The sequence below is a fragment of the Trachypithecus francoisi genome, unplaced genomic scaffold (assembly GCF_009764315.1).
Source record: "Trachypithecus francoisi isolate TF-2019V2 unplaced genomic scaffold, Tfra_2.0 Lachesis_group11, whole genome shotgun sequence".
NCBI classification, from domain to species: domain Eukaryota; kingdom Metazoa; phylum Chordata; class Mammalia; order Primates; family Cercopithecidae; genus Trachypithecus; species Trachypithecus francoisi.
Genome location: NW_022681456.1, coordinates 4,545,052 through 4,571,086, shown reverse-complemented (window position 1 = coordinate 4,571,086; position 26,035 = coordinate 4,545,052). Strand labels below are relative to the sequence as shown.

At 46.3% G+C, this 26,035-nt stretch overlaps 1 protein-coding gene across 1 annotated transcript in view; it reads left to right on the top strand.

The window, feature by feature from the left end:
• TMEM132C (transmembrane protein 132C) overlaps positions 1-26,035 on the top strand; it is a 439,254-nt gene that overhangs the window by 341,680 nt on the left and 71,539 nt on the right. Inside the window, exon 4 of the mRNA XM_033220119.1 lies at positions 1,048-1,231. Coding sequence (XP_033076010.1) covers positions 1,048-1,231 — 184 coding nt within the window. The remainder of the gene's footprint in view (positions 1-1,047; positions 1,232-26,035) is intronic.

Sequence of the window (26,035 nt, the reverse complement as noted above, 5' to 3'; positions counted from 1 at the left end):
AACTCTGCTTCAATCCTGCATCTAGCAGCAAGGGGGTCTGAGAATGTAGTTTAGGCCTCTCAGCCCCTTTAGCAGAGGAGGACAAGCAGAGGGGGTTGAAGGTGCTATTGAGTGAGTGGCCTACACCAGCGGTCCCCAAACTTTCTGGCACCAGAGACCAGTTTCATGGAAGACAATTTTTCCACAGATGGGGGTGGTGGGGGAAGGATGGTTTGGGGATGATTCAAATACATTACATTTATTGTGCACTTTATTTCTATTATTATTACATTGTAATAATAATGAATATTGAATGATAATGAACTAATGACATAAATCACCATCATGTAGAATCAGTGGGAGCCCTGAGTTTGTTTTCCTGCAACTAGACTGTCCCATCTGGGAGTGATGGGAGACAGTGACAGATCATCAGGCATTAGATTTTTATAAGGAGCACACAACCTAGATCCCTCACATGTGCAATTCACAATACAGTTCACGCTCCTATGAGAATCTGATGCTGCCACTGACCTGACAGGAGGTGGAGCTCAGGTGATAATATGAGCTATGGTGAGTGGCTGTAAATAGAGGTGAAGCTTCCCTTGCTTACCCACCACTCACCTCCTGCTGTGCAGCCCTGTTCCTTAACAGGCCATGGACTGGTACCAATTCATGGCTTAGGGGTTGGGACCCCAGCCTAGAGCATCTGCCACACCTACAGAACTGAACAGAGGTCATTCAGGTGCATACTGCAGGTGTGAAATAAACTGGTTTAGCTCATCATCTGCAGAGCTGGTAATCATCATTCCAAGGCCTCATCAACACAGACACAGGTTATTGCTCATTGTTGAATATTCTTGGCCCATATCCTTAACGTGTGGGTGCTTCTCTGTCCCGGATGCCAGTCCTTACCTTGTTGGGAGTTCCATGCCCCAGGCGCCGCCACCAAAACCCTAGAGCCATCCCTGAGAGGCACTTCTTTGTCTTTATCTTCTGGGTACAATTATGAGGAGAGAAGGGTCCTTTGAACAAAGTTGGCTTAAAGCCATTTTCTTTTCTCTCTTCCAGGAGCAGCAGTTTATTCAATGAGGTCGTGCAGATGAATTTTGAAATAGCCAGTTTCAGCAGCCTTTCGGGGACTCAGCCCATCACATGGCAGGTGGAGTACCCGCGGAAGGGGACCACAGACATTGCCGTGTCTGAGATCTTTGTCAGTCAGAAGGACCTGGTGGGCATTGTTCCTCTGGCTATGGTGAGTCCTGAGTTACCTTGGACACTCCTGCATTCAGCCACCTGATTGCATCCTGTGTCCTTCCTATCTGTCATGGGATGTTTGCTGCAATGGTTTTGTGGAGTGTTTACTTTCAAAGTTTCTCATCTTCCCCCACTCTGGAAGTTGTTACTTTTCATTAGCCTAGCCTTTCTCAACTTTAGTCATAAAGTTTAGTCCAGCAAGTCACAATCATTGCCGGAGGTGGAAGTGAGCACCTGTGATTTTGAGAAGCTCCCCAGGTAATTTCAGTGTGCAGCCAGGGTTGGAAACCCCTAAGCTAAAAGGATGGTCAGCTTTGCCATCTTTCTGCAAACTTAGCTCCTTCCTGCTCCCCACGCCAGGCTTGAGATAGACACCCCTTTATCTCCTCTTTCCTTAGGATGATGGCGCTCACTCAGCATTGAACTCTTAGAGGCTGTCACTGGGCTGCAAGGTCAACCTGAAATGTAGAAAGTAGATGAGTGACATTGGGCTTGAGTAGTACAGCACCCCCAATCTGACTCACAATGTGGCCACTCTTAGATTACTATTAGTAGTGTACACTGATGAGAACGTGTAAGCAAACATGCTACTTGTGTGAGTCATGTTACGAGAAAGGGATTAATCAGGATTATGAGAAATGGATTATTCAGGATTCTTTGAGTTATAAAGGCTGCAAACACAACTCAACTTAAACTTGGCTCATGTAAGTTTAAAAGTCTAGAAAAGTGTTTCTCAAACATTAATGGGCATGCAGATCACATGTACCTATTGAGTAGGTGCCCATCCTCACTTAGAAGGTCTGGGTTGGGTACTTATTCTTCAAAGCTCCTAAGCCATGTCAGCGCGGCTGGTCTGCAGACCACACTTGGAGTGTGAGGTGCCCACGTGTGCAAATGATGTGGTATGGACGATGGCTTCTCTTCCTTTCTCAGCTCTCCTTCCTCTTTGTTAGTCACAAGGTGGCCCCGGCAATGCCATGCTGGCTTCTTCACAGCATCATGTCCATCAAGAAATGAGTGGAAACCTCATCGCCAATCACTCCAGCAAATCCTCTGGGACAGGGACTGATTGGAACTGATTGGCTTGGGTCATGAGCCCAACTTGAAGCCAATCACTGAAATCAAAAGGATGTGTTGGTCTTATTGCCCAGGCCTGGGGAATGTATCACCCCGGGGCAGGTGTGGAATCAGGTGAAGGAAGTGTAGCAGCAGGTGGGACAGGTGTGAAATCAAGTAGAGCAGGTGTAGAGTCAGGTGGGGCAGGTGTGGAGTCAGGTGGGGCAGATGTGGAGTCAGGTGGGGCAGGTTTAGAGACAGGTGGGGCAGGTGTGGAATCAGGTGGGGCAAATGTGGAATCAGGGAAGCAGGTGTAGAGTCAGGTGGGACAGGAGTGGAATCAGGTGGGGCAGGTGTGGAGTCAGGTGAGGCAGGTTTAGAGACAGGTGGGGCAGGTGTGGAATCAGGTGGGGCAGGTGTGGAGTCAGGTGAGGCAGGTGTGGAGTCAGGTGGGGCAGGTTTAGAGTCAGGTGGGGCAGGTGTGGAATCAGGTGGGGCAGGTGTGGAGTCAGGTGGGGCAGTGTGGAATCAAGTGGGGCAGGTGTGGAATCAGGTGGGGCAGGTGTGGAGTCAGGTGGGGCAGGTGTGGAATCAGGTGGGGCAGGTGTAGAGTCAGGTGGGGCAGGTGTGGAGTCAGGTGGGCAGGTGTAGAATCAGGTGGGCAGGTGTAGAGTCAGGTGGGCAGGTGTAGAATCAGGTGGGGCAGGTGTAGAGTCAGGTGGGGCAGGTGTGGAATCAGGTGGGGCAGGTGTGGAATCAGGTGGGGCAGGTGTGGAGTCAGGTGGGGCAGGTGTGGAATCAGGTGGGGCAGGTGTAGAGTCAGGTGGGGCAGGTGTGGAGTCAGGTGGGGCAGGTGTAGAATCAGGTGGGGCAGGTGTAGAGTCAGGTGGGGCAGGTGTAGAATCAGGTGGGGCAGGTGTAGAGTCAGGTGGGGCAGGTGTAGAGTCAGGTGGGGCAGGTGTGGAATCAGGTGGGGCAGGTGTGGAATCAGGGAAGCAGGTGTAGAGTCAGGTGGGACAGGTGTGGAATCAGGTGGGGCAGGTGTGGAGTCAGGTGAGGCAGGTGTGGAGTCAGGGGGGCAGGTTTAGAGTCAGGTGGGGCAGGTGTGGAATCAGGTGGGGCAGGTGTGGAGTCAGGTGAGGCAGGTGTGGAGTCAGGTGGGGCAGGTTTAGAGTCAGGTGGGGCAGGTGTGGAATCAGGTGGGGCAGGTGTGGAGTCAGGTGGGGCAGGTGTGGAGTCAGGTGGGGCAGGTGTGGAGTCAGGTGGGGCAGGTGTGGAATCAGGTGGGGCAGGTGTGGAGTCAGGTGGGGCAGGTGTGGAATCAGGTGGGACAGGTGTAGAGTCAGGGGGGCAGGTGTGGAGTCAGGTGGGGCAGGTGTAGAATCAGTGGGGCAGGTGTAGAGTCAGGTGGGGCAGGTGTAGAATCAGGTGGGGCAGGTGTAGAGTCAGGTGGGGCAGGTGTGGAATCAGGTGGGGCAGGTGTGGAATCAGGGAAGCAGGTGTAGAGTCAGGTGGGGCAGGTGTGGAATCAGGTGGGGCAGGTGTGGAATCAGGGAAGCAGATGTAGAGTCAGGTGGGGCAGGTGTGGAATCAGGTGGGACAGGTGTGGAATCAGGGAAGCAGGTGTAGAGTCAGGTGGGGCAGGTGTGGAATCAGGTGGGACAGGTGTGGAATCAGGGAAGCAGGTGTAGAATCAGGTGGGGCAGGTGTAGCCTCAGGTGGGGCAAGTGTGTATGAGATTAAGAGCCTGTGCATCATGGAAAAATCTGGCTTTCACTGAGACAGGGAACAGATGCTGGTCAGACAAAACAGGAGATGTCCACCCCAGAAGGTATCATCTACCACAAAGATCTGTAAACACTTTGAAGTTAGGGAATGATTCCTTTTGACTGTTTATGTCCTAGAACAGGGGTCAACAAACAACAGTCCATGGGCCACATCCAATCTGCTGCCCAGTTTTGTACACCACGCAAGCTAAGAATGGTTTTAACATTTTTAAATATCTACATTTTAAGTGGTGCTGTCTAGCTACTTCATATGCTCAGTTCTGCCTCTTAGCTCATAAACTCTAAAATATTTACTATCTGGCCTTTTAGAGAGAAAATTTGCAGACCTCTGTCCTAGAGCACACACCAATATCAGCTCTGGCTTACAAGTGCTCAGTTTCTATCTTACCTATTTCAGAAGGATAAGACATTCGAATACTTTGAAAAGGAAAAGTCATCTTAAGAGTGTGAGATATTATAATGGTCCTTTTCAAGGGAGCACAGGTCTTCCTTCAATGGATATATTGTTATTACTGTGGTTGTTGTGTTTTTGTAATGCCTTTAAGGTAAAGTGAAGTGACTACTAATGTCTGTCCTCTTGTCAGGATCCTTTTGTTTGCAAGTAAATGCACATGAATTCAAACGAGCTTTATTCAAAGATTCGTTGGTTAACAAACATCTTTGCAGCACCAGCACAGAGCTCTGGGCTCTGAACCCTGGATTTGGGTGCTTGTGCAGTGATATGGTTTGGCTGTGTCCCCAGCCAAATCTCATCTTGAATTGTAGCCCCCACAATTCCCACATGTTATGAGAGGAACCCAAAGGGAGAAAATTGAATCATGGAGGTGGTTTTCACCATACTGTTCTCATGATTGTGAATAAGTCTCACAAGATCTAGTGCTTTTATAAGGGGTTTCCCCTTCCACTTGGCTCTTCACTCTCTCTTCCCATCGCCATGTGAGACATGCTTTTTGCCTTCCGCTATGGTTGTGAAACCTCCCCCAGCCACATGCAATGGTGAGTCCATTACCTACTTTCCTTTATAAATTACCCAGTCTCACATATGTCTTTATCGGCAGCGTGAAAACAGACTAATACATGCAGGATCGTCGTTCTGCATCCCTGGGATGTACAACTTGACCTCAGCTATGCAAAGCAACATGGAAAATTAGAAAATAGATGAGGCAGTTTAGAGGAACTTCAATTCTCCTGTTTTCTGTATGCTCAAAGTTTTGGTTCAGAATAAGCTTTAGGACATTTATAACTAGGCAAAAAATAAACTTCTGTTGGAAGTAACTAGCTAATAAAACTGCAGCTTTGACTAGAAGATGAGAAATTAAAAATAAAATACTGAACAAAAAGCAAATCCTGTGTTGGCTGTTAGCAGCCAGTGAGACAGCTGGTTAGATCTTTGAACAAATTAAGTATATTTTCCAAATTGTTGATTGTTTTAAAGAAAACAAACTTCAGAAAGGTGAAATAGGGGTTTAACAGATGGAAAATCTGCCTTGCTGGGGAAGTTCTCGCCTTAAAATCAAACCTTCTGAAGCTCCTTTTTAAATCCAAGGAGAGAGCCATGGACGGGAGGATTCAGCCCCAGCATTCCCCCATCACCTACTGCCTCTGACTCCCCCTGAGTAAAGGCAATGGGAAAAGCAGGGAGAAGTGCTCTCAACTCTCCCCAAAGCAGACCCTGCAAGCGAAAGCCACCTGAATCTCACTTGCCGGTCCCTGGGCACTGTTTTATTTGGCGAGCACTGGTTCCCAAGGCCACCGTTTTCCTCATCCTGCCTCCAGGCTTGTTGGCAATGAGACTCTTGCCTTGTGAGGGCAGGAAAGCTCCCAGTCTTAGCTCCTCGGCCCTCCTGCCAGCACCCACATTTCCCTAATCCCCTCCTCCCTGTCCTGGCCCCCACTGTGCCAGTGTTAGGCTTGGGGGTTGGGGTGAGAGAGGTATCTGAATGGGAGGACCAAGGCCACTTTCTTACATAAAGCTTTCGGAACTACAAAGGAAGGAGCATTTGGGACTAACAAAAACGTTGGCAGTTCAGTTCTTCTTCAATGTAAGGAAAAAGTGTTCACATCCCAAGTTGAGGCCACATAAGCAGAGGCCAGGCACAGGTTTCCATGTGATAGTTTCTGTATGTCAGTGGCTGGAGTGGTGGTCTCTTTTTAAGAATAAATGGATAAGGCCAGGCGTGATGGCTCACACCTATAATCCCAGCACTTTGGGAGGCTAAGGCAGGAGGATTGTTTGAGTCCAAGAGTTCAAGACCAGCTTGGGCAACATAGTGAGACCTTGTTTCTCGTACCAAATTTGATATATATATACCAAAATTAGCCAGGTGCGGTGGCACACACCTGTAGTCCCAGCTCCTGGGGAGGCTGAGGTGGGAGGATCGCTTAAGCCCAGGAGTTGGAGGCTGCAGTGAGCCATGATGGTGCCACTGCATTCCCAGCCTGGGCAACAGAATGAGACCCTGCCACAAAAAAAAAAAAAAAAAAAAGCTGGGGGGAATAAACAAACAGCAGAATTCATTCAACCTGACACTAAGCTCTGCAGGCATTCATTGCTGTACATCCTCAGAGGACAGCAGTCAACAGACAAAGTTTGCCTTCCTACAGGTACACTCTAGTGGAGTGACAGAGAGCAAACAGGTAGGTACTGCCTAAGGCGAGGTCCAGGTAGTGATCAGACGCTGCTGTCAGACAAATCAAGGAGGGTAAGGGGATGGGGTCTAACTGATTTCTAGCTCTATTAATGTCATGGTCTTTCTTCCTACTGCTTATTTGAAATTTAAAAAACAAAAATCAAAGAAACTAAATTTTAGGCATGAAACTCTAGAGACGGCAGTAACCACTAATTTTGGCAGGTATAGGAAGAAGTTCTTTGCCCTGGGACTGATATATCTAGTCTGAAATTAAATTTCCTGAGAAGTAGTGAGATTTACCTGGAATTTTGAAAAGTTTCAAATCATTGCCATTTTTCATCCTTTGCAAACACATTATGAAATCATTTTCCTTGACCCCTGCAACTTGACGGTAACTTAGGTTTTTTTTTTTCTTACACAGAGCTTTCAAAATTCCTAGAACATGTTCCTATCTCTCTGCATAAAATCAAATGAAAAATAAAGTGGCCATCAGTAGGGCTGTTTAAAGGAGAGATTGCTACTTGTTCTTGCCTCTGCAAAATGATGATCTAATTCTCACCTCTCTGGGGTGTCATGGAGATTCATTAGGTCTTGAAGGATCCTTGGAGCCCCTGGATGAAGCACGCAGCTAGAAAGGATGATCAGGAAAAAGATGGCAGTGGAGCCTTCTCCTGTGACTGGTTTGCCCTTCCAGACCCTTCTGGGCTCTGCTCTGGGCCCTGGGGGCTGGCCCATGTGAACTACAGCCCCCAGGCTCCCTTGCCCTCTGGTTGCTGGAGGGCTTTAACCAGTGGGAGGCACCAGAGAGAACTGGAGGGAAGGGGTTGGATTATGTCCACCCTCCCAAGAAAGCAGGTTGAAGTCCTAACCCCTGGTGTCTGTGAATGTGACCTTATTTGGAAGTAAGATCTTTGTGGATTTACTGAAGTTGAGAGGAGATCATGCTGGATTCGAGCGGAGTCCAAATGCAGTGACTGGTGTACTTACAAGGAAACAGAGATTTGAACATGGAAGATACAAGAAGGCCATGTGAGGATGGTGACAAAGACTGGAGCATCCAGTAGCACCCAGGAGCCAAAGGAAGCAAAGAGTAGCTGGCAACACGCCGAGCCTAGGAGAGCGGCAAGGACGGGTCTCCCTAGAGCCTTCAGAGAGATTGTGTTGCAGCTGACACCTGGATTTCGGACTTTCAGCCTGAGAAACTATGAGAGAATCAGTGTCTGTTGTTTCAGCCTCCATCCGTGGTACTGTTTCGGGAGCCCTGGGACACAGTGCATCCCCATCTGCCAGGCCTGATGTGTGTCTTGTGGGGGTGAGGTCCTCAAGCATCTCAACTACCTTGCCCTGCCCTTAGACCTGGGGGTAGAAACAGCTCCCAGCTGGGACTAGCATGGGGTGCTGCACCATCCCTGGCTATTTCCCTCCGTTGTGCCCACAGCTTTATGGCTGAGCCTTTACAACACCCCCTCCAGTTAAACCACCTGAACAGGCTTCTGTTCCAGCCAGAACCCTGAGTGATACCGGAGAGCTAAATGCTGCGTGCTCCTTCTAGACTCTCTTTTGCTGAGAACACACCATTATCCTCAAAATATATATATATGGGCTGGGCACTGTGGCTCACGCCCATAATCCCAGCACTTTGGGAAGCTGAGGTGGGTGAATCACCTGAGGTCAGGAGGTCTTGACCAGTCTGGCCAACATGGTGAAACCCCATCTCTACTAAAAATACAAAAATTAGCCAGGCATGGTGGCACATGTCTGTAGTTCCAGCTACTCAGGAGGCTGAGGCAGGAGAATTACTTGAACTTGGAGGCGGAGGTTGCACTGAGCCAAGATGGCACCACTGCACTCTAGCCTGGGTGACAGAGTGAGGCTTTGTCTCAAAAAAAAAAAAGTGTATATATATGTGTATGTGTGTGTGTGTGTGTGTGTATCTTCAGGAAATATTCCCAGGTTGGTCTTTCTCCTCTTCATAGACAGTCAAAATGGAAGGGAACAGTGAAGGCATCTTGTTGGGGTTTCTTGACCCCAGTGGTCATTGCTGGATTTTTCCACCCGGGGGCATCCTGTGGTTGTTTTCCTGCATCCTTTGCCCTTGCTAAATTCAAAGACCGGACGTGCATGAACAGGCACGTGGCACCGCAGAGAGGCTATCAGATCTGTACATCAATCTGCAGGTGATGGATGGCTTCACTCTGCTCGGGGTCTGTGGGGAAGCGTGTCGGCAATATCTTCTGTGTTCAAGAAGGGCGGAGGCAGGCATGTCTTAGGCTGCAGGGAGATCTCCTTTGACAGGGATTGGAGAATATTGCTTTTAAAGAGACAATGGAAAAATCATGTTTTACTGTTTTTCAAAAACATCCTGTCCTGATCTCCTCTTTCCTATTCCAACTTCAAAATGTTTCATTTGTCACTCTCTAAGAGAATTTTAAGGATGGGTTGGATGCTCTAGGGCAATTGAAAAATGTTTGCTCAGTTGAAAAATAACTAAATGGACAGAATAAGTATTTTCTTGTCACAGCTGGAGATTTGCTTTGGGATTAGGTTTAAAAATGTCCCTCCCCTCCAACTAACTGGCCCAGATTTTTGCCTAAAATGTAAATCTCTGACGCATACAAAGCTGTTCTGCCTTGGTAGCGATGTTTGCAGGGTCACTGATTAATTCTCCAATAAATGATACTATACCCACTGCCTGCCAGAGTCAACACTCAAAAAATTTGAGGAATCATTGCAGTCCTTTGTAGCATCATCATTATCTGAACTTTGGTTTCCGCACCAGTAAAAGGAAAGTGGGGAACTGAGGGCTAGCACAGGCCTTTCCAAGTTTAGGCTTTCCATTATGGGACTTGCTTTACTTAGAGAGTAAAGCTATGTTCTGATTTTAAAGATGGTATAACTTCGGCCGGGCGCGGTGGCTCACGCCTGTAATCCCAGCACTTTGGGAGGCTGAGGCAGGCGGATTGCCTGAGCTCAGGAGTTTGAAACCAGCCTGGGCAACATGGTGAAACCCCATCTCAACTAAAAATACAGAAAATGAGCCAGGCATGGTGGCAGGTACCTGTAATCCCAGCTACTCAGGAGGCTGAGGCAGGAGAATCGCTTGAACCCGGGAGGCGGAGGTTGCAGTAAGCTGAGATTGCCCACTGTACTCCAGCTGGGCAACAAAGTGAGATTCTATCTAAAAAAAAAGATGATATAGATGATATAACTTCATTAGAGATTATTGAGAAACGAAAACAGAGAATATATACATAAGCAATAATAATAATAATAATGATCTATCATTCCAAAGTGAAAAGAGTGATACTAGAACAGAAAAATTAGCAGGAATGACTTAGGTCAGCATTTTCTTCTTCCTCACCTTCCAGGTCAATTGGAGTTTGCGTAAGGTAGGAGGAGGGCCCAGGAGGGAACACCACGCTGCGGTGTTGATTAATGACAGCCTTTCTTACTTTTTGCCATGTCCAAAAACCACTGAGTCTATCGTTTATTTATATTTTTTTCTAAAGAGAGAATCGTATAGAACTGGGTGCTCAGCCTCAGCCTGACTATGTTGGGGTGAGTCCCAATGCCTCCTCCTAATGCCTGTGTGACCTTGGACAAGTGATTTGACTTCTCTGTGCCTCAGTTTTCTCATTTGTAAAATAGGAATAGGCTGGGTGTGGTGGCTCATACCTGTAATCCCAGCACTTTGGGAGGCTGAGGCGAGTGGATTGCAAGGTCAGGAGTTCAAGACCAGTCTGGCCAAGATGGTGAAACCCTGTCTCTACTAAAAATACAAAAATTAGCCAGGCATGGTGGCACATGTCTGTAGTTCCAGCTACTCAGGAGGCTGAGGCAGGAGAATTACTTGAACTTGGAGGCGGAGGTTGCACTGAGCCAAGATGGCACCACTGCACTCTAGCCTGGGTGACAGAGTGAGGCTTTGTCTCAAAAAAAAAAAGTGTATATATATGTGTATGTGTGTGTGTGTGTGTGTGTATCTTCAGGAAATATTCCCAGGTTGGTCTTTCTCCTCTTCATAGACAGTCAAAATGGAAGGGAACAGTGAAGGCATCTTGTTGGGGTTTCTTGACCCCAGTGGTCATTGCTGGATTTTTCCACCCGGGGGCATCCTGTGGTTGTTTTCCTGCATCCTTTGCCCTTGCTAAATTCAAAGACCGGACGTGCATGAACAGGCACGTGGCACCGCAGAGAGGCTATCAGATCTGTACATCAATCTGCAGGTGATGGATGGCTTCACTCTGCTCGGGGTCTGTGGGGAAGCGTGTCGGCAATATCTTCTGTGTTCAAGAAGGGCGGAGGCAGGCATGTCTTAGGCTGCAGGGAGATCTCCTTTGACAGGGATTGGAGAATATTGCTTTTAAAGAGACAATGGAAAAATCATGTTTTACTGTTTTTCAAAAACATCCTGTCCTGATCTCCTCTTTCCTATTCCAACTTCAAAATGTTTCATTTGTCACTCTCTAAGAGAATTTTAAGGATGGGTTGGATGCTCTAGGGCAATTGAAAAATGTTTGCTCAGTTGAAAAATAACTAAATGGACAGAATAAGTATTTTCTTGTCACAGCTGGAGATTTGCTTTGGGATTAGGTTTAAAAATGTCCCTCCCCTCCAACTAACTGGCCCAGATTTTTGCCTAAAATGTAAATCTCTGACGCATACAAAGCTGTTCTGCCTTGGTAGCGATGTTTGCAGGGTCACTGATTAATTCTCCAATAAATGATACTATACCCACTGCCTGCCAGAGTCAACACTCAAAAAATTTGAGGAATCATTGCAGTCCTTTGTAGCATCATCATTATCTGAACTTTGGTTTCCGCACCAGTAAAAGGAAAGTGGGGAACTGAGGGCTAGCACAGGCCTTTCCAAGTTTAGGCTTTCCATTATGGGACTTGCTTTACTTAGAGAGTAAAGCTATGTTCTGATTTTAAAGATGGTATAACTTCGGCCGGGCGCGGTGGCTCACGCCTGTAATCCCAGCACTTGGGAGGCTGAGGCAGGCGGATTGCCTGAGCTCAGGAGTTTGAAACCAGCCTGGGCAACATGGTGAAACCCCATCTCAACTAAAAATACAGAAAATGAGCCAGGCATGGTGGCAGGTACCTGTAATCCCAGCTACTCAGGAGGCTGAGGCAGGAGAATCGCTTGAACCCGGGAGGCGGAGGTTGCAGTAAGCTGAGATTGCCCACTGTACTCCAGCTGGGCAACAAAGTGAGATTCTATCTAAAAAAAAAGATGATATAGATGATATAACTTCATTAGAGATTATTGAGAAACGAAAACAGAGAATATATACATAAGCAATAATAATAATAATAATGATCTATCATTCCAAAGTGAAAAGAGTGATACTAGAACAGAAAAATTAGCAGGAATGACTTAGGTCAGCATTTTCTTCTTCCTCACCTTCCAGGTCAATTGGAGTTTGCGTAAGGTAGGAGGAGGGCCCAGGAGGGAACACCACGCTGCGGTGTTGATTAATGACAGCCTTTCTTACTTTTTGCCATGTCCAAAAACCACTGAGTCTATCGTTTATTTAATATTTTTTTCTAAAGAGAGAATCGTATAGAAACTGGGTGCTCAGCCTCAGCCTGACTATGTTGGGGTGAGTCCCAATGCCTCCTCCTAATGCCTGTGTGACCTTGGACAAGTGATTTGACTTCTCTGTGCCTCAGTTTTCTCATTTGTAAAATAGGAATAGGCTGGGTGTGGTGGCTCATACCTGTAATCCCAGCACTTTGGGAGGCTGAGGCGAGTGGATTGCAAGGTCAGGAGTTCAAGACCAGTCTGGCCAAGATGGTGAAACCCTGTCTCTACTAAAAATACAAAAATTAGTTGGGTATGGTGGCAGGTGCCTGTAATCCCAGCTACTTGGGAGGCTGAGGCAGGAGAATTGCTTGAACCCAGGCGGCAGAGGTTGCAGTGAGCTGAGATCGTGCCATTGCACTCCAACCTGGGTGACAGAGTGAGACTCCATCTCAAAAAAAAAAAAAAAGGAATAAAAATGACCCCCAACTCATGGGCCTGTTTTGAGAACTAACTATACTCAGAAATCTTTGCTTGGCACTTAGTAAGTCGTCAGGAAATGCTAGTTATTTTAGCTTAAATAAGCTTCAGGTTAAACTTCTACTTATATTTGTTAATACAAATATAAGTATATATTACTTGTGGGTATTCAAACAGTAGCTCATAAATCACTTTACACTAGATACCTAACTGTTACTACAGAAATGTTCATCCATGTGCCCGTTAGAATCCTACTGAGTCGGGGAGGTACCACTCTTGGTAAAATATGTCCATAGAGCCCTGCAAACCCACTGCCACCCTCATGTGAAGAGTCATGCCACCTGCCAGCTCACTCTCAACGATGAGCCCTCCCACTGGAATGTAAGAAATACAGTCCCGAGAGAAAGTAGCGAGGGAGGGGGTGACCCTACGCTTGTGCCAGGAGAAGACTGTGCACTAAAGCTGCAGCAGCATTGCAGCCACCCTGCAGGGGTCCTGAGATGGAGAACCCCCCAGAGAATCCACACGGCTCTCTAAATTTGAATGGGAAAGTTACACGTGCATTTCCACTTAACCTCTAACTGAAACTTAGCGTTTTCTTCCTATCATAGTCCATTCGAGCCGCTATCACAAAATGCCAAAAGCTGCATGGTTTATAAACAGTGGAAATTTACTGCTCATGGTTCTGGGGGCCAGAAGTTCAAGATCAGCAGGTTCAGTGTCTGGTGAGGACCTGCCTCCTGGTGCGTAGACGTGGCTTCTCACTGTGTCCCCATGTGGTGGAATGGGCAAATAAGCTCTCTGAGGTCTCTTTTATAAGGACACTGTATTAGTCCATTTTCGTGCTGCTGATAAAGACATACCCACGTCTGGAAAGAAAAAGAGGTTTAATGGACTTACAGTTCCACATGGCTGGGGAGGCCTCAAATCATGGTGGAAGGCAAGGAGGAACAAGTCACATCTTACATGGAAGGTGGCAGGCAAAAAGAGAGTCGCGAACCAAGTGAAAGGGGAACCCCTTTATAAAACCAACAGATCTCCTGAGACTTATTCATTACCATGAGAAGAGTATGGGGGAACCACCCCCATGATTCAGTTATCTCCCATTGGGTCCTTCCCACAACATGTACGAATTATGGGAGCTACAATTCAAGATGAGATTTGGGTGGGGAAACAGCCAAACCATATCAGACACTGATCCCATTCATAAGGACTTCACCTGCATGACCTCATCACCTCCCAAAGGCCCCACCTCCTAACCCATCACCTTGGGGGTTGGCATTTCAGCATATGAATTTGGGGGACATAAGTATTGTGAACACAGGTCATAGCCCCAAAAGCATTAGCAGTTGCCACTAAACTCACACATTTCCATGTCATATCATATGCAGTTGATACAGATGTCATGAAATACCTTCTACACTCTTCACTGCTTTGAAAGTAAAGCACTACATCTTATTACTTAATTCAATAATTAAGAAACATGTCCTACAGTACCTGAAGTTATTCTGAATTTTGGTAACTGCATTTCTTTGTTTTTTTGTTTTGTTTTGTTTTGTTTTTTTGTGAGATGGAGTCTCGCTCTGTCACCCAGGCTGGAGTGCAGTGGTGTGATCTCAGCCAACTGCAACCTTCACCTCCCGGGTGGGGATCTCAGCCTCCCAAGTAACTGGGGTTACAGGCACTCACCACTATGCCCAGCTAATTTGTTTGTGTTTTTAGCATGTTGACCAGGCTGGTCTCGAACCACTGACCTCAGGTGATCTGCCCACCTCAGCCTTCCAAAATGCTGGGATTATAGGCATGAGCCATTGCACCTGGCCTGTGCTGAACATTTTTATTTTTATTTTTATTTTTGAGATGGAGTCTCACTCTGTCACCCAGGCTGCAGTGCAGTGGTATGATTTGGCTCACTGCAACCTCCATCTCCTGGGTTCAAGCGATTCTCATGCCTCAGCCTCCTGAGTAGCTGGGATTACAGCCATTTGCCACTAGATCCAGCTAATTTTTGTATTTTTAGCAGAGACGAGGTTTCACTGTGTTGGCCAGGCTGGTCTTAAATTCCTGACCTCAAGTGATCCTCCTGCCTTGACCTCCCAAAGTGCTGAGATTACAGGTGTGAGCCACCATGCCCGGCCAGTAACCGCATTTCAATACAATTGATTTCCTGTGTGAGCACACATATCTTACTGTACATCTTTAAAAACTTTATTCTGGGAAAAGATTCTCAGACCTCACCTGCCAGCTAGAGATGCCCATGACCCACACAGAGAAATGGCTCAGGCCTGCTGCATATAGAAGGAAACGCTCACTCCAGCCGTGCTGCCACCCCTGCCTGCCGAGTCAAGGGAGGAGCCATCAGGGGCCTCTCCCTAGTGAGCGCCTACCGTGTGCAAGCCTTGTTGCAGATGCTGCCGGCTCTCCTCACCCGGCATCTTTGTCCTCGCTGTGCCATCCTGAGAGGCACCCCACCTCCTCCTCCTCTTTACTCAGGACTCAGAGCCCACCTTGTCCCTGGAGGCCCTCCCGCCCCTAGATGGTGCTGACAGCTGTGTTCCCTTCCCCCATTCTAGCACATTGCCTGATCTTATTTTTGGCATATCCAATAAAATTATTGTTTGGTCTGATCATTGTCTGACATTATCTTCCTTATGTTTTCATTTGTTTATATGTTTACTCCTCTCCCTGCTGAAATCTGGAATGTTGGCTCCATGACAGCTGGGATTTCATCTCGTTCTCATTTTAGCCTTGACAAAATTATTGTTCTGGCTGATCATTATCTGACATTATCTTTCTTATGTTCTCATTTGTGTATATATTTATCCCCCTCCCCCAACCGCCCCAGTCTGGAATGCTGGCTCCCTGACAGTTGGGATTTTGTCTCTATCTCATTTTGCCATTGAGTCTCTTGCCTCCTAGTCTCCCACCAGACACTCCCTGAGGGACTGGTGGGTGCCAGTCCAGGGAAACAGCAACGAGCATAACAGACGTAAGGTTCCCGTCCTCAAGCACCGGCATCTCAGGGACTATCTTGTGATCATTTATCTTGTGACCGTCATTTGGAAAGCCCCTGTGAGCCCTGGGTCTCCTGTCCTGCTGCCTCCAACCCAAGACAGCAGGTTCTGTAGGTCTGATGCCTCCTCCTGCCCTGCAGTTCTGCTCTGCAGTGTCCCAGCTTCCTCCACCAAGGAGTCGGGCCTCTATGCCCAGAAAGTGCTGGGTCCTGGTCAGTTCCATGAAAAGGAGGCCAAAAATGGCTGTGAAACTGCTGGGCAGCTCATGGCCAGCATCTGCACAACTTGAGGTGGCCATGGAGCTGCTGCTGCAGGAGAAATCTAGGATGCAGGTGCAGGTGCAGAATCCTGGCATCAGCGAAGTCTCCTGCCACACACTCTGATATCACACCTGCCCATCTGTGCCATCCCTTGAAATGCATCTCGAATGTGGCAGTCTCCCCCTACCTCACCACTTCCAGTCTCAGCCTAGCCCCATCATCTCACACCTGGATGTGTCACCTGCCTCTGGACTGGTCTCCCCTGCTCAATGCTGACCCCTGGCAGCCCCTTCCTCACAGCAAGAGCCTTGAACCGGTCATCTCCTCCCTGCTCTCACCTCCCTGAAAACTCCCCACTGCACTTTTTAAAAAAGTACAGTGTCTGGTCCACAGAGGCACACTAGGATCTAACCTCCTTCCCCAGCCCCTCCCATGCACTCTGCCCTGGGGCCTTTGCACTTACTATTTCCTGTACCAGGAGCCTCTTCCCCACATTCCAAACTGTGTTCTTCCTCCTGCTATTCAGGTCTCTGCTTACATCTTCTCAGGTGTACCACCATCACCTGATTTAAAGTAACAGCCGCTCTATGCCCCGATGGGCTTGATTTTCTTGCATAAAATGACCAAATAAAATGCATGGCTATTTGTACATTCATTATCTGAATTTCCCCAGTGGGGTGTCAGCTCCATATGGGCAGCAGACACTCTATCAGTAGCTTCTAGAACAATGCCTGGCACACAGTAGGCACATAACAAGGAACTGTTGAATGTATAAGGGGATGTATGACCCACCGCATCTGCCTGCTCCACCCGGACATGAGGGGCTCTGATCTTTTTCATGTGTTGATCACCAGTGCCATGCACAGCTCCTGCTCCATGGAAATTGCTCTGTGAATACCTGTTGCCTCAATGAACGCCACCCAAGGAAGACGCATTATGCTTACTGTTTGGTATATGATTATGGTGCCACGGCTAACATTAAAAGCTGTCAGCCTTTATTCTCCAGCCTCATAATTATGTCATCATTTGAAACATGTGAGCGCATTGATCTACAAATGAATTTATAATTTATTTTAAGTAATTGTCACTTAGGAAGAAAGGAAATACTTTGGAGGAAAAAATGGAGAATAGATGTCTGTGTGGATGCAAGAGATAACTTTGGCGTGATTTCAATCTCTCTTACAAACATTATGCACACTGGGACCTGCTTGATGTCATCGTCCATTCATTTTTCAAATGAGAATGCAGTTCAAGTTCTACATGTGGCCCTTTGTTCATCCTTTGTTAATCTTAAGAATAAAAATACATGGGACGGTTGCAGTGACTCATGCCTATAATTCCAGCACTTCAGGAGACCGAGATGGGAAGATGGCTTGAGCCCAGGAGTTCAAGACCACTCTGGGCAATATAGTGAGATGTCGTCTCTGCAAAAAAAATTTTTTAAATGAGGCAGGAGGATTGCTTGAGCCTGGGAGGTTGAGGCTACAGTGAGCCATGATTGCACCATTGTACTCCCGCCTGGGCAATGGGAGTGAAATCCTGTCGCAAAACAAACAAAAACCAATATGATTCCACTAATATCAGGTATCGGAGACAGTCCAATTCATGGAAGCAAAGAGCAGAATGGTGACTGCCTGCAGTTGGGGAAGGTGAGATGAGGAGTTATGAATCGAGGACCATGAAGTCTCAGCCATGCAGGTCGAACAAGCCCCAGAGATCTGCCTGGAGTCGACAACACTGTATTCTGCATTTTAACATTTGGCCGGGTGCAGTGGCTCACGCCTGTAACCCTAGCACTTTGGGAGGCCAAGACATGTGGATCGTGAGGTCAGGAGTTCGAGATCAGGCTGGCCAAGATGGTGAGACTCTGTCTCTACTAAAAATACAAAAATTAGCCAGGCATGGTGGCGCACACCTGTAATCCCAGCCACTCGGAAGACTGAGGCAGGAGAACCGCTTGAACCCAGGAGGCGGAGGTTACAGTGAGCTGAGATCGTGCCATTGCACTCCAGCCTGGGTGACAAGAGCAAAACTCCATCTCAAAAAAAAAAAAACAAAAAACAAACAAACAAACAAAAATGGCAAGAGGGTAGATCTCATATTACCTGTTCTTGCCACAGTAAAATAAATTATAAAAATTCAAATGCAAGCTGTGGGCTGAGGGAGGGGCGTGGCTGTGTTTCAGGCATCTTTGAACTTGAGCAGGGTCAGCATGGCCTTGGGGACTTGGGAAAGCCTGGGTGACCCCGTCCAAGCAGCAGGCTGGCGACAAGCCCGGGAATCTGCCTCCCTAAAGCTCCAGAGACCCCACTTTGGGAAGCACTGCCCTGGGTCCAGGGTTGCCCCTCTGACTCCCTGTGAGGGTCACTGGGGTCAGGGGGTGGAGCTTCTGGCCGCATCCCACACCACTTAAGCCAAATGGGCATAGTTAGAACCTGGGCCTGTATTTATAGGTCACTGCTTGGTGTCTCTGCACATCCAGAATTTAGCACAGCTGCCCTTGAACTTCTCACAGCCGGCTCCCGGGCTTCATCCAGGTGTCTACTCAAATATCCCCTCCTCACTAGGCCCCCTGACTAACCTGCCTAAAAGAGCAACCTCGAACCCCTCTGAGCTGTCCCCGCTCATCCCCCTTTGCAGCCCCATCTCTGCCAGACACGATGCTAGCTGAGCACTGTCAGCCTCTCCATCGTCCATGTCCCCTCTGGACGGTCATGCCCAGAGGCTTGGGAACTTGGCCATGTCCACTGCCTAGTCCCCACCTTCCAGATCACTGCTCAATATCTAGTTGATGGTCAAAAAATATCTACATTGAATGAGTGAGTTATAATAATATGTTGGCCAGGTACGGTGGCTCACACCTGTAATCCCAGGACTTTGGGAGGCCGAGGTAGGTAGGTCACAAGGTCAGGAGATCGAGACCATCCTGGCCAACAGGGTGAAACCCCGTCTTTACTAAAAATACAAAAATTAGTCAGGCGTGGTGGCATGTGTATTCCCAGCTACTCAGGAGGCTGAGGCATGAGAATCACTTGAACCTGGGAGGTGGAGGCTGCAATGAGCCGAGATCACACCACTGCACTCCAGCCTGGGCGACAGAGTGAGACTCTGTCTCAAAAATAATAACAATAATAATAACAATGTGTATGTTTTCTATATGTTTCTAAACTTTATGTTGTTTTGGTCCTGGTCTGGGAAGGAAAGATTCACATTTAGAAACAGATGAAGCAGTGTTATGCAATGGAGCTTTCGGTCGTAATGTTCTGTGTCTGCACTGTCCACTCTGGGGACCACTAGCTACATGTGGTCATTGAACACTTAAAATTGGCTAGAAAAAAAGAGGAATTAAATTTTTATTTTTATCTGAATTTAATTAATTTTAACGTAAGTAGCAACACATGACTAGTGGCCACTTTACTGCACAGAGCAGTGATAAAGAGCATCTGTGGTGATAGAGGTGACTCACTGGAAATCAAGACCCAGATTCGGCCCCAGCCCTGCAGGGAGTCACAGTCTCTCTCCTCATCATTCTTCATCTCTTCACCCCTTAGTGTGGTTCTTCTGAGATCCTCCAGTGATGGGGCTACTTTTTTTTCAGATTGCGTGGAATCTGGTATGTTAAACTCTAAAAATTAAACAAAGCATAGTGGAAGATTTTGAATTTCTGGAGTTTCATCAGCACAATTTTGGAGCAGGTGGCAGAAACCCAACTCAACTGGCTTAATCCAAACGGAGAATTGACCATGTAGCTTCAGGCACAGTTGGATCCAGGTGCCCAAACATTTTTAGCCTAGCCATTTGTCTCTTTGTCTCAGCTCTGCTTTATCTGTCTGTGGATGTTTTTCTCAGACATCGTTTCCCAAAGATAGTTCCTGGCATCCAAGCAATTTCTCATCCCTGGTAAAAAGTCTGCCTCTTTACCAAGAGTTCCAGCAAAAGTCCCAGGACTCCTCCTAACGGTATTGTCATCCCATTTCTGAAGCAGCCACCCTGACTATGACTGGCCAGGCATGGTGTGTGCCTGTCTCCCGCATAACCTCAGATCCAACAGGAGCCAAAATAATTGGAGTGGGGATGGGAGGAAGGGGGGTTGACAGACAAACCCCAACAGATGCCCATGACATCTGGCTTTACAGACACCCCAGATCTGGCTGCTACTATTTTGGTTGTAACATGCCTATCTCTATTGATAAGAGATCAGGGGCAGGTGAGCTTCAACCTGAGCGAGGCATCCTGGCATTCACAGCCACACACCCTCATCCCTTGGCCTAAATTCTGCCAATGTTTTGAAGACACAAAAGGGAATAAGGGGCCAGAGGCTAACAGCCCTCACCAGTGCAGCAAGGATTACTTCAGTTGATCTATGTAAAACACTTAGAAGAGTACTTGGCACATATTAAATGCTATAGAAAAATATTGGCCATTATTATTAATTAGTAGCAGTAGTAATGGTAACATTAATTAGCTCTTCCTCCATGTTCATAGGAAATTGCTTTGTTTGCTATTAAGGAGCTAGTTGCTGTTATTTATGATCCATACAGACTTAATTGATGTTCTTTTTTTCTCCAGATGCATACTCCAAGTTTATTAGTATTATGCTAGTTTCTGTGCTGACACACCTGGTAAAATTGTGCCCTTAAAGTCCCAGGTGGGGGAGGAAGAGGAGCAATGTTTTTCCGACTATGAAAATGGGAAGATAACTGAGTAGGAGGAGCACTCAAGTTTCTGAAAGATCAGGAGGAAAGCAACCAGCCCTTTTCTTTGCACTTTGGCCATGTGTGCAGAATCAATGAGGTTGCTGAATGAAAACAGTTTCCTTAGCATGAAGCCTTGTGTTTTCCATTCATTTTTCTAGGCAAAGGCTTCTCCTGACCTCAAATCTTTATGGAATATATCTCCTTAAATCCTGCATGGCCTAGTTCAGCAGTCTTCAGAAAGTGGTATGGAAACTCTTGGAGGTCCCCAAGACCCTTTCAAGGAGTCTGTGAGATCAAAACTATTTTTCTAATAATGCTGTAGTAATTATCTATTGGTGCATAACAATTTTCCCGAAGACACAGTGACTTAAAATAGCAATATAGGGCCAGGAATTCAGGAGCGAGTCTGCTGGGTGGTTCTGTCCTCAGGTCTTTCATGAGTTGCAAGCATGAGATTGGTGGGGGCTGCAGTCTCATCTAAGGTTCAACTGGGGCTGGAGGATCCATCTTCAAGGTGGTCTCCTCACCTGGCTGGCAAGTGAGTTCCTCCTCAGCAGGCTGCATAGTGGCCTAACAACATGGTGGCTGGCTCCCCCAAGAGATCAAGGCTGCAGAGCCTTTTGTTGCAGCCTCGGATGCCATATACCATGGATTCTGCTGTATCCCATTGGTTACATCGACAGCCCTGATTCATTGTTGGAGGGGATTATACACAAGGTGTGATTACTGAGGACAAGGATTACTGGGACCATCTTGGAAGCTGACTCCCCAAAATGCTATAATGTTATTTGCCTTTTTCGCTCACAGTCCCTCACAAGTGCACAGAGGCATAGGATGTTGTCATCACCCTGACAACTAATAGAAAGTGTGATTGTGTTATCTTGAGTTTCAAAAACTTTTCAGTTTTAACTTCTAATGCAATGAGTATCAATAGATGCAAACTACACAGGTAAAAGCTTTTTATGGTTCTCAATAATTTTTAAGACAACAAAGGGATCCTAAGACCAGGAATTTTGAGAAACCCTCACCTAGTTAAGAAGGCTGGAAGAATTAAATAGTAGTAGTAAAGAGAGACTTTTGGGAAGAGTCTTTAATTCCTGATTCTCACATGGAAATCTAGGTTATCTTACCAAACAATTCTTTGCAAATGTGTGAGTCAAGTGTGAGTGGAGATTTCATTTATTTAACTTTTCATCTAGATGATTCTTCACTCCTTTATATTACACCCCTCCATAAAAAAAAAAATCATGGTTAATGATTCATATTCCCAAGATAATGGGAAAAGAGCTAAGGGCAGATGTCAAGCTAACTGCAGCTTCATATACAAAACTGCCTATCAATTAATTCATTGAATGAATATTTATTGGGTATCCACAAAGTGCCAGGAAAATATTCCAGACTTTAAGTTCAGGGAGTGAACAATATAATCAAGTTTCCTGCTTACCTACTACACGAATCACATGCCTTTCTTCTTTGTTTGTTTGAGCAGGGTCTTGCTGTGTCTTCCAGGCTGGAGTGCAGTGGCATGATCACAGCTCACTGCATCCTCGAACTCCTGGGTTCCAGTGATCCTCCTGCCTCAGCCTCCTGAGTAGCTGGGACTGCAGGCATGTGCCATGACACCCAGCTCATTTTAAACATTCCTTTTATAGCGACAGGGTCACACTATGTTGTCCAGCTGGTCTCAAACTCCTGGCCTCTAGCCCTCTGCTTGCCTCAGCCTCCCAAAGTGCTGGGGTTACAGGCATGAGCCACTGGGCCCAGCCAACGTGTCTTTTCATTAATGAAATCCAAAAATAAGGAGACGGGGCTTGATTTAGAAACCAATGCTTCTCTATCTGAGAACAGATGGCTTTGAAAATATTTGCATGCTGCTTCTTTGTAATTCATTATGTCCCAAGGGAATGGCCCCAACACTAACCCAAATAAATTAGAAAGTGCTTTCCATAGGACAATTGACTTCCCTTTATCAGAAAATACATGATGCCTGCTACATGAATGACACCTCCTTAGATGTGGAGCCCTTGTGCAGTACAAAACCTGCCCAACTGTACTTGGCAACCTTGTGCGACCTCATCTACAAACCAAGTAAAATGCACTTTCCTTAGTTACCGAGAAACAGGTGCCGTCTATGGGGTGTTCATTTCTTCATTAGTTTTTCTTTCATCTGCATTTAAGGATTTAGCACCAAACCAAAGACTTTGACTCTGGTTTTGCCTGTGCCAAAGCCTGAAGTTGCTGTTATTATTAGCTTAAGATTCATGGTATCCCTTTTATTTCCTTTCCTTCTGAAGGGGCCTGGAAAAGACTGGATTGATTAGGAAATGAATATATAAGCAGTAGATAATTCCTTTTGTAAGTATAACTGTCAGGCAGCTGTAGGGAAGAAGCAGTCTTCATTTTTGTAAATGCTGGGCTGGTGTGTGTGCACATATCACCCACAAAATATAATAGGGATCAGGTTACTCGGAGCAAGTATTTTAAAGCAAGCATTTGCTGTAATCAGACTTGAGATTCACTCACAAATGTGTTCCTGACATTATCTCCAATACATGCTTTCATAATGTTAAGAGATTCTAAACAACAAACTTCCTAAGACACTGCATTGTGTCCCATAATTGAAGAGAAAAAAGTTTTCAGAATACTTACAGAATTCCTGCTGTGCTCAAGTCCAGAAATCACCAAAGCCGAAGTCCCTTCATACTAAAGATTCTTGAAAGTAGAAATGAAAAGGAATTGTTAATGGAATTTCATTTTCAAGAACCTTAGGTGGGTGCAGATTAGAATGAGAATGAATCTTGGGTATTTTGCTTTGTAAATTAATATGAGAACAGCTAGATGAAATGAGTTTTTTCTTTCGTTCTTTTTTTTTTTTGGTTTCCATCTGGATTTTGTCATGGAGTTTAAAAAGGTCAAAATCAGCACATTCATTTATTTTATTAAAACATGTTATTTTTGCCTTCCAAGCACACATATGAGAGAGTCCCGTTTTCCCTTTGAGGGGCCACCTGCCACCAGGTTACACATGAGCCCCTGAAACAGATCTCCATTGTCTAAAAGCAACCTACAGCAAATTATAACCTCTCAGGGTTGCAGCAGAACGTTGTAAGAGCCATGGGCCACTTACCATTTTATTTCTAAACCTAAAGAGAACTTCTGAGGAGGCAGGACTCCCAGGTAGATGTCACTTACAGTGTGCAGTCTCAACATGCCAGCTCCCTGCCCCAAAACCTGCCCCCAAGTTGTGACAAAGGCACAAAGGTGAGGATAAGAGTTCTAAGTGCCACACATCCTGCATTTGGAGAGCCCCAGAAGTTGGTCTAGCCACCTCCCCATAGCTGCCCAATCTCGGCTTCATTCCCTGTGGGAGGCAAGCTCTGCCACTTCTACTGGGTTCTCAGGAGATGTTCTACATTCTTCTCATCCACATGTTTTTTTTGAGACACGGTCTCACTCTGTTGCCCAGGCTAGAGTGCAGTAGCACGATCATAGCCCACTGCAGCCTTGACCTCCTGGCCTCAAGCAATCCTCCCAACTCAGCCTTCCAAGTAACTGGAACCACAGGCATGCATCACCATGACCAGCTAATTTTTAAAAATTTTTTAGAGACGCTTAGGATCTCACTTTGTTGCCCAGGCTGGTTTCAAATTCCTGGGTCAAGCAATCCTCCCATTGCAGCCTCCCAAATTGCTAAGATAATAGCCATGAGCTGCCACACCCAGTGTCATCCGCATTTTTAAAAACAGCTTTATTGAGGTATAATTGATGTATTTAAAAAGTGCATATGTTTAATGTACACAATTTCATCAGTTTGGGCATACACATCTACCTGTGAAATGATCATTACAATCAAGGTAATAAGAAGACCCATCACCTCCCAAAGTTTACTTATGTCCTTTTGTGGGTTTTTTTCTGTTGGGGTGTGTGTGTGTGTGTGTGTGTGTCTGTGTGTGTGTATTAAGAACACTTCACATGAGATCCACCCCCTTAACAAGTTTTAAGTGCATAACACCCGATTATTAATACAGACCCAGGGTTGGACAGCAAATCTCTAGAACGTACGTATTCATCTGGCATGACTGAAACTTTACACCCATTGAGGGATATCTCCTCATTCCCCTCCCCTAGTCGCTGGCACTCACCATTTTCTTCTCTGCCTCTAGGAGTTGCACTGTTTCAGAGACCGCCTATGGGTGGAATCATGCTGTGTTTGTCCCTCTGTGCCTGGTGTATTTTGCATAGTGTAGGGTCCTCCAGGTGCATCCATATTGTCACAAATGGTAGGATTTCCTTCTTTATGACTGAGTAATATTCTACTGTATGTATCTACAATGTTTTCTGTATGCATTCATCTGTCTGTGGACACTTAGATTGTTTTCATATTTTGGTTATCGCGAGTAACCCAGCAATAAATATAGGTGTGCAGATATCTCTTCTACATACTGATTTCATTTCCTTTGGAAATACCCCCAGAAGTGGATTGCTGGATCACCTGGTAGTTTTATTTTTTATTTTTAAGGTCTTCTCTTGCATATTTTGTTGATTTTCCAAGAGGATTGTGAGAAACCCTCCCCACACTACAATCCCCCCAGCAACAGTACCTAACATTGTGGAGTGTTCAACATGGGCTGAGGAGCTCCTTAAGTCATCCCGAAAGCTCTGTATGGTAGCAGGCATTACTCCCATTCGCAGATGAGAAAGTCAAGGCTCAGAAGAGTAAAGTCATTCACCCAAAATCACATGGCTTGTAAGGACCTGCCATGGGGCTTAACCTCAGTCTATCTGATCTCCTTCTCCCTCCCTTGAATGACTGCAGAAGCTAAGAGACCAGCTGAGAAGCCGTATTTATAGTGTAAGCCTCTGTACTTACCACAATCTTCTCTAAATTGTTTCGGCTATTATCTTTTTTAAATAGTTTTTATTTTGTTTTTAGAGATGGGGTCTTGCTACGTTGCCCACGCTGACCTGGAACTCATGGGTTCCAGGAATCCTCCTGCCTCAGCCTTCTAAGTAGCTAGATGCCATCTCATTTTTAAGGCATCTCCCCCATATTCCTCTCGCCACCATACAAACCTGCTTCTGGGAAGCACTGCAGATAAAAGGAGGCCTCCTCTGCTACAAACAGCCCAGTGGGATCCCACAGTTGGCACAGCAGAAGCTCCCAGAACAGAACTTTGCCAAGTTCAACTGTGAATATTTGTCTTTCTGTGACCTAATTTCTCTACAGCCTTGCGTATCTAGGTAGGAAACCTGAGACTTTCAGAGTCGGCAAAAGAAAATGTCACCTATAATTTGGGGGCTGATTTTAATTGAGATTATTTATACAATAAGTTTCCTACAGAGAGACAT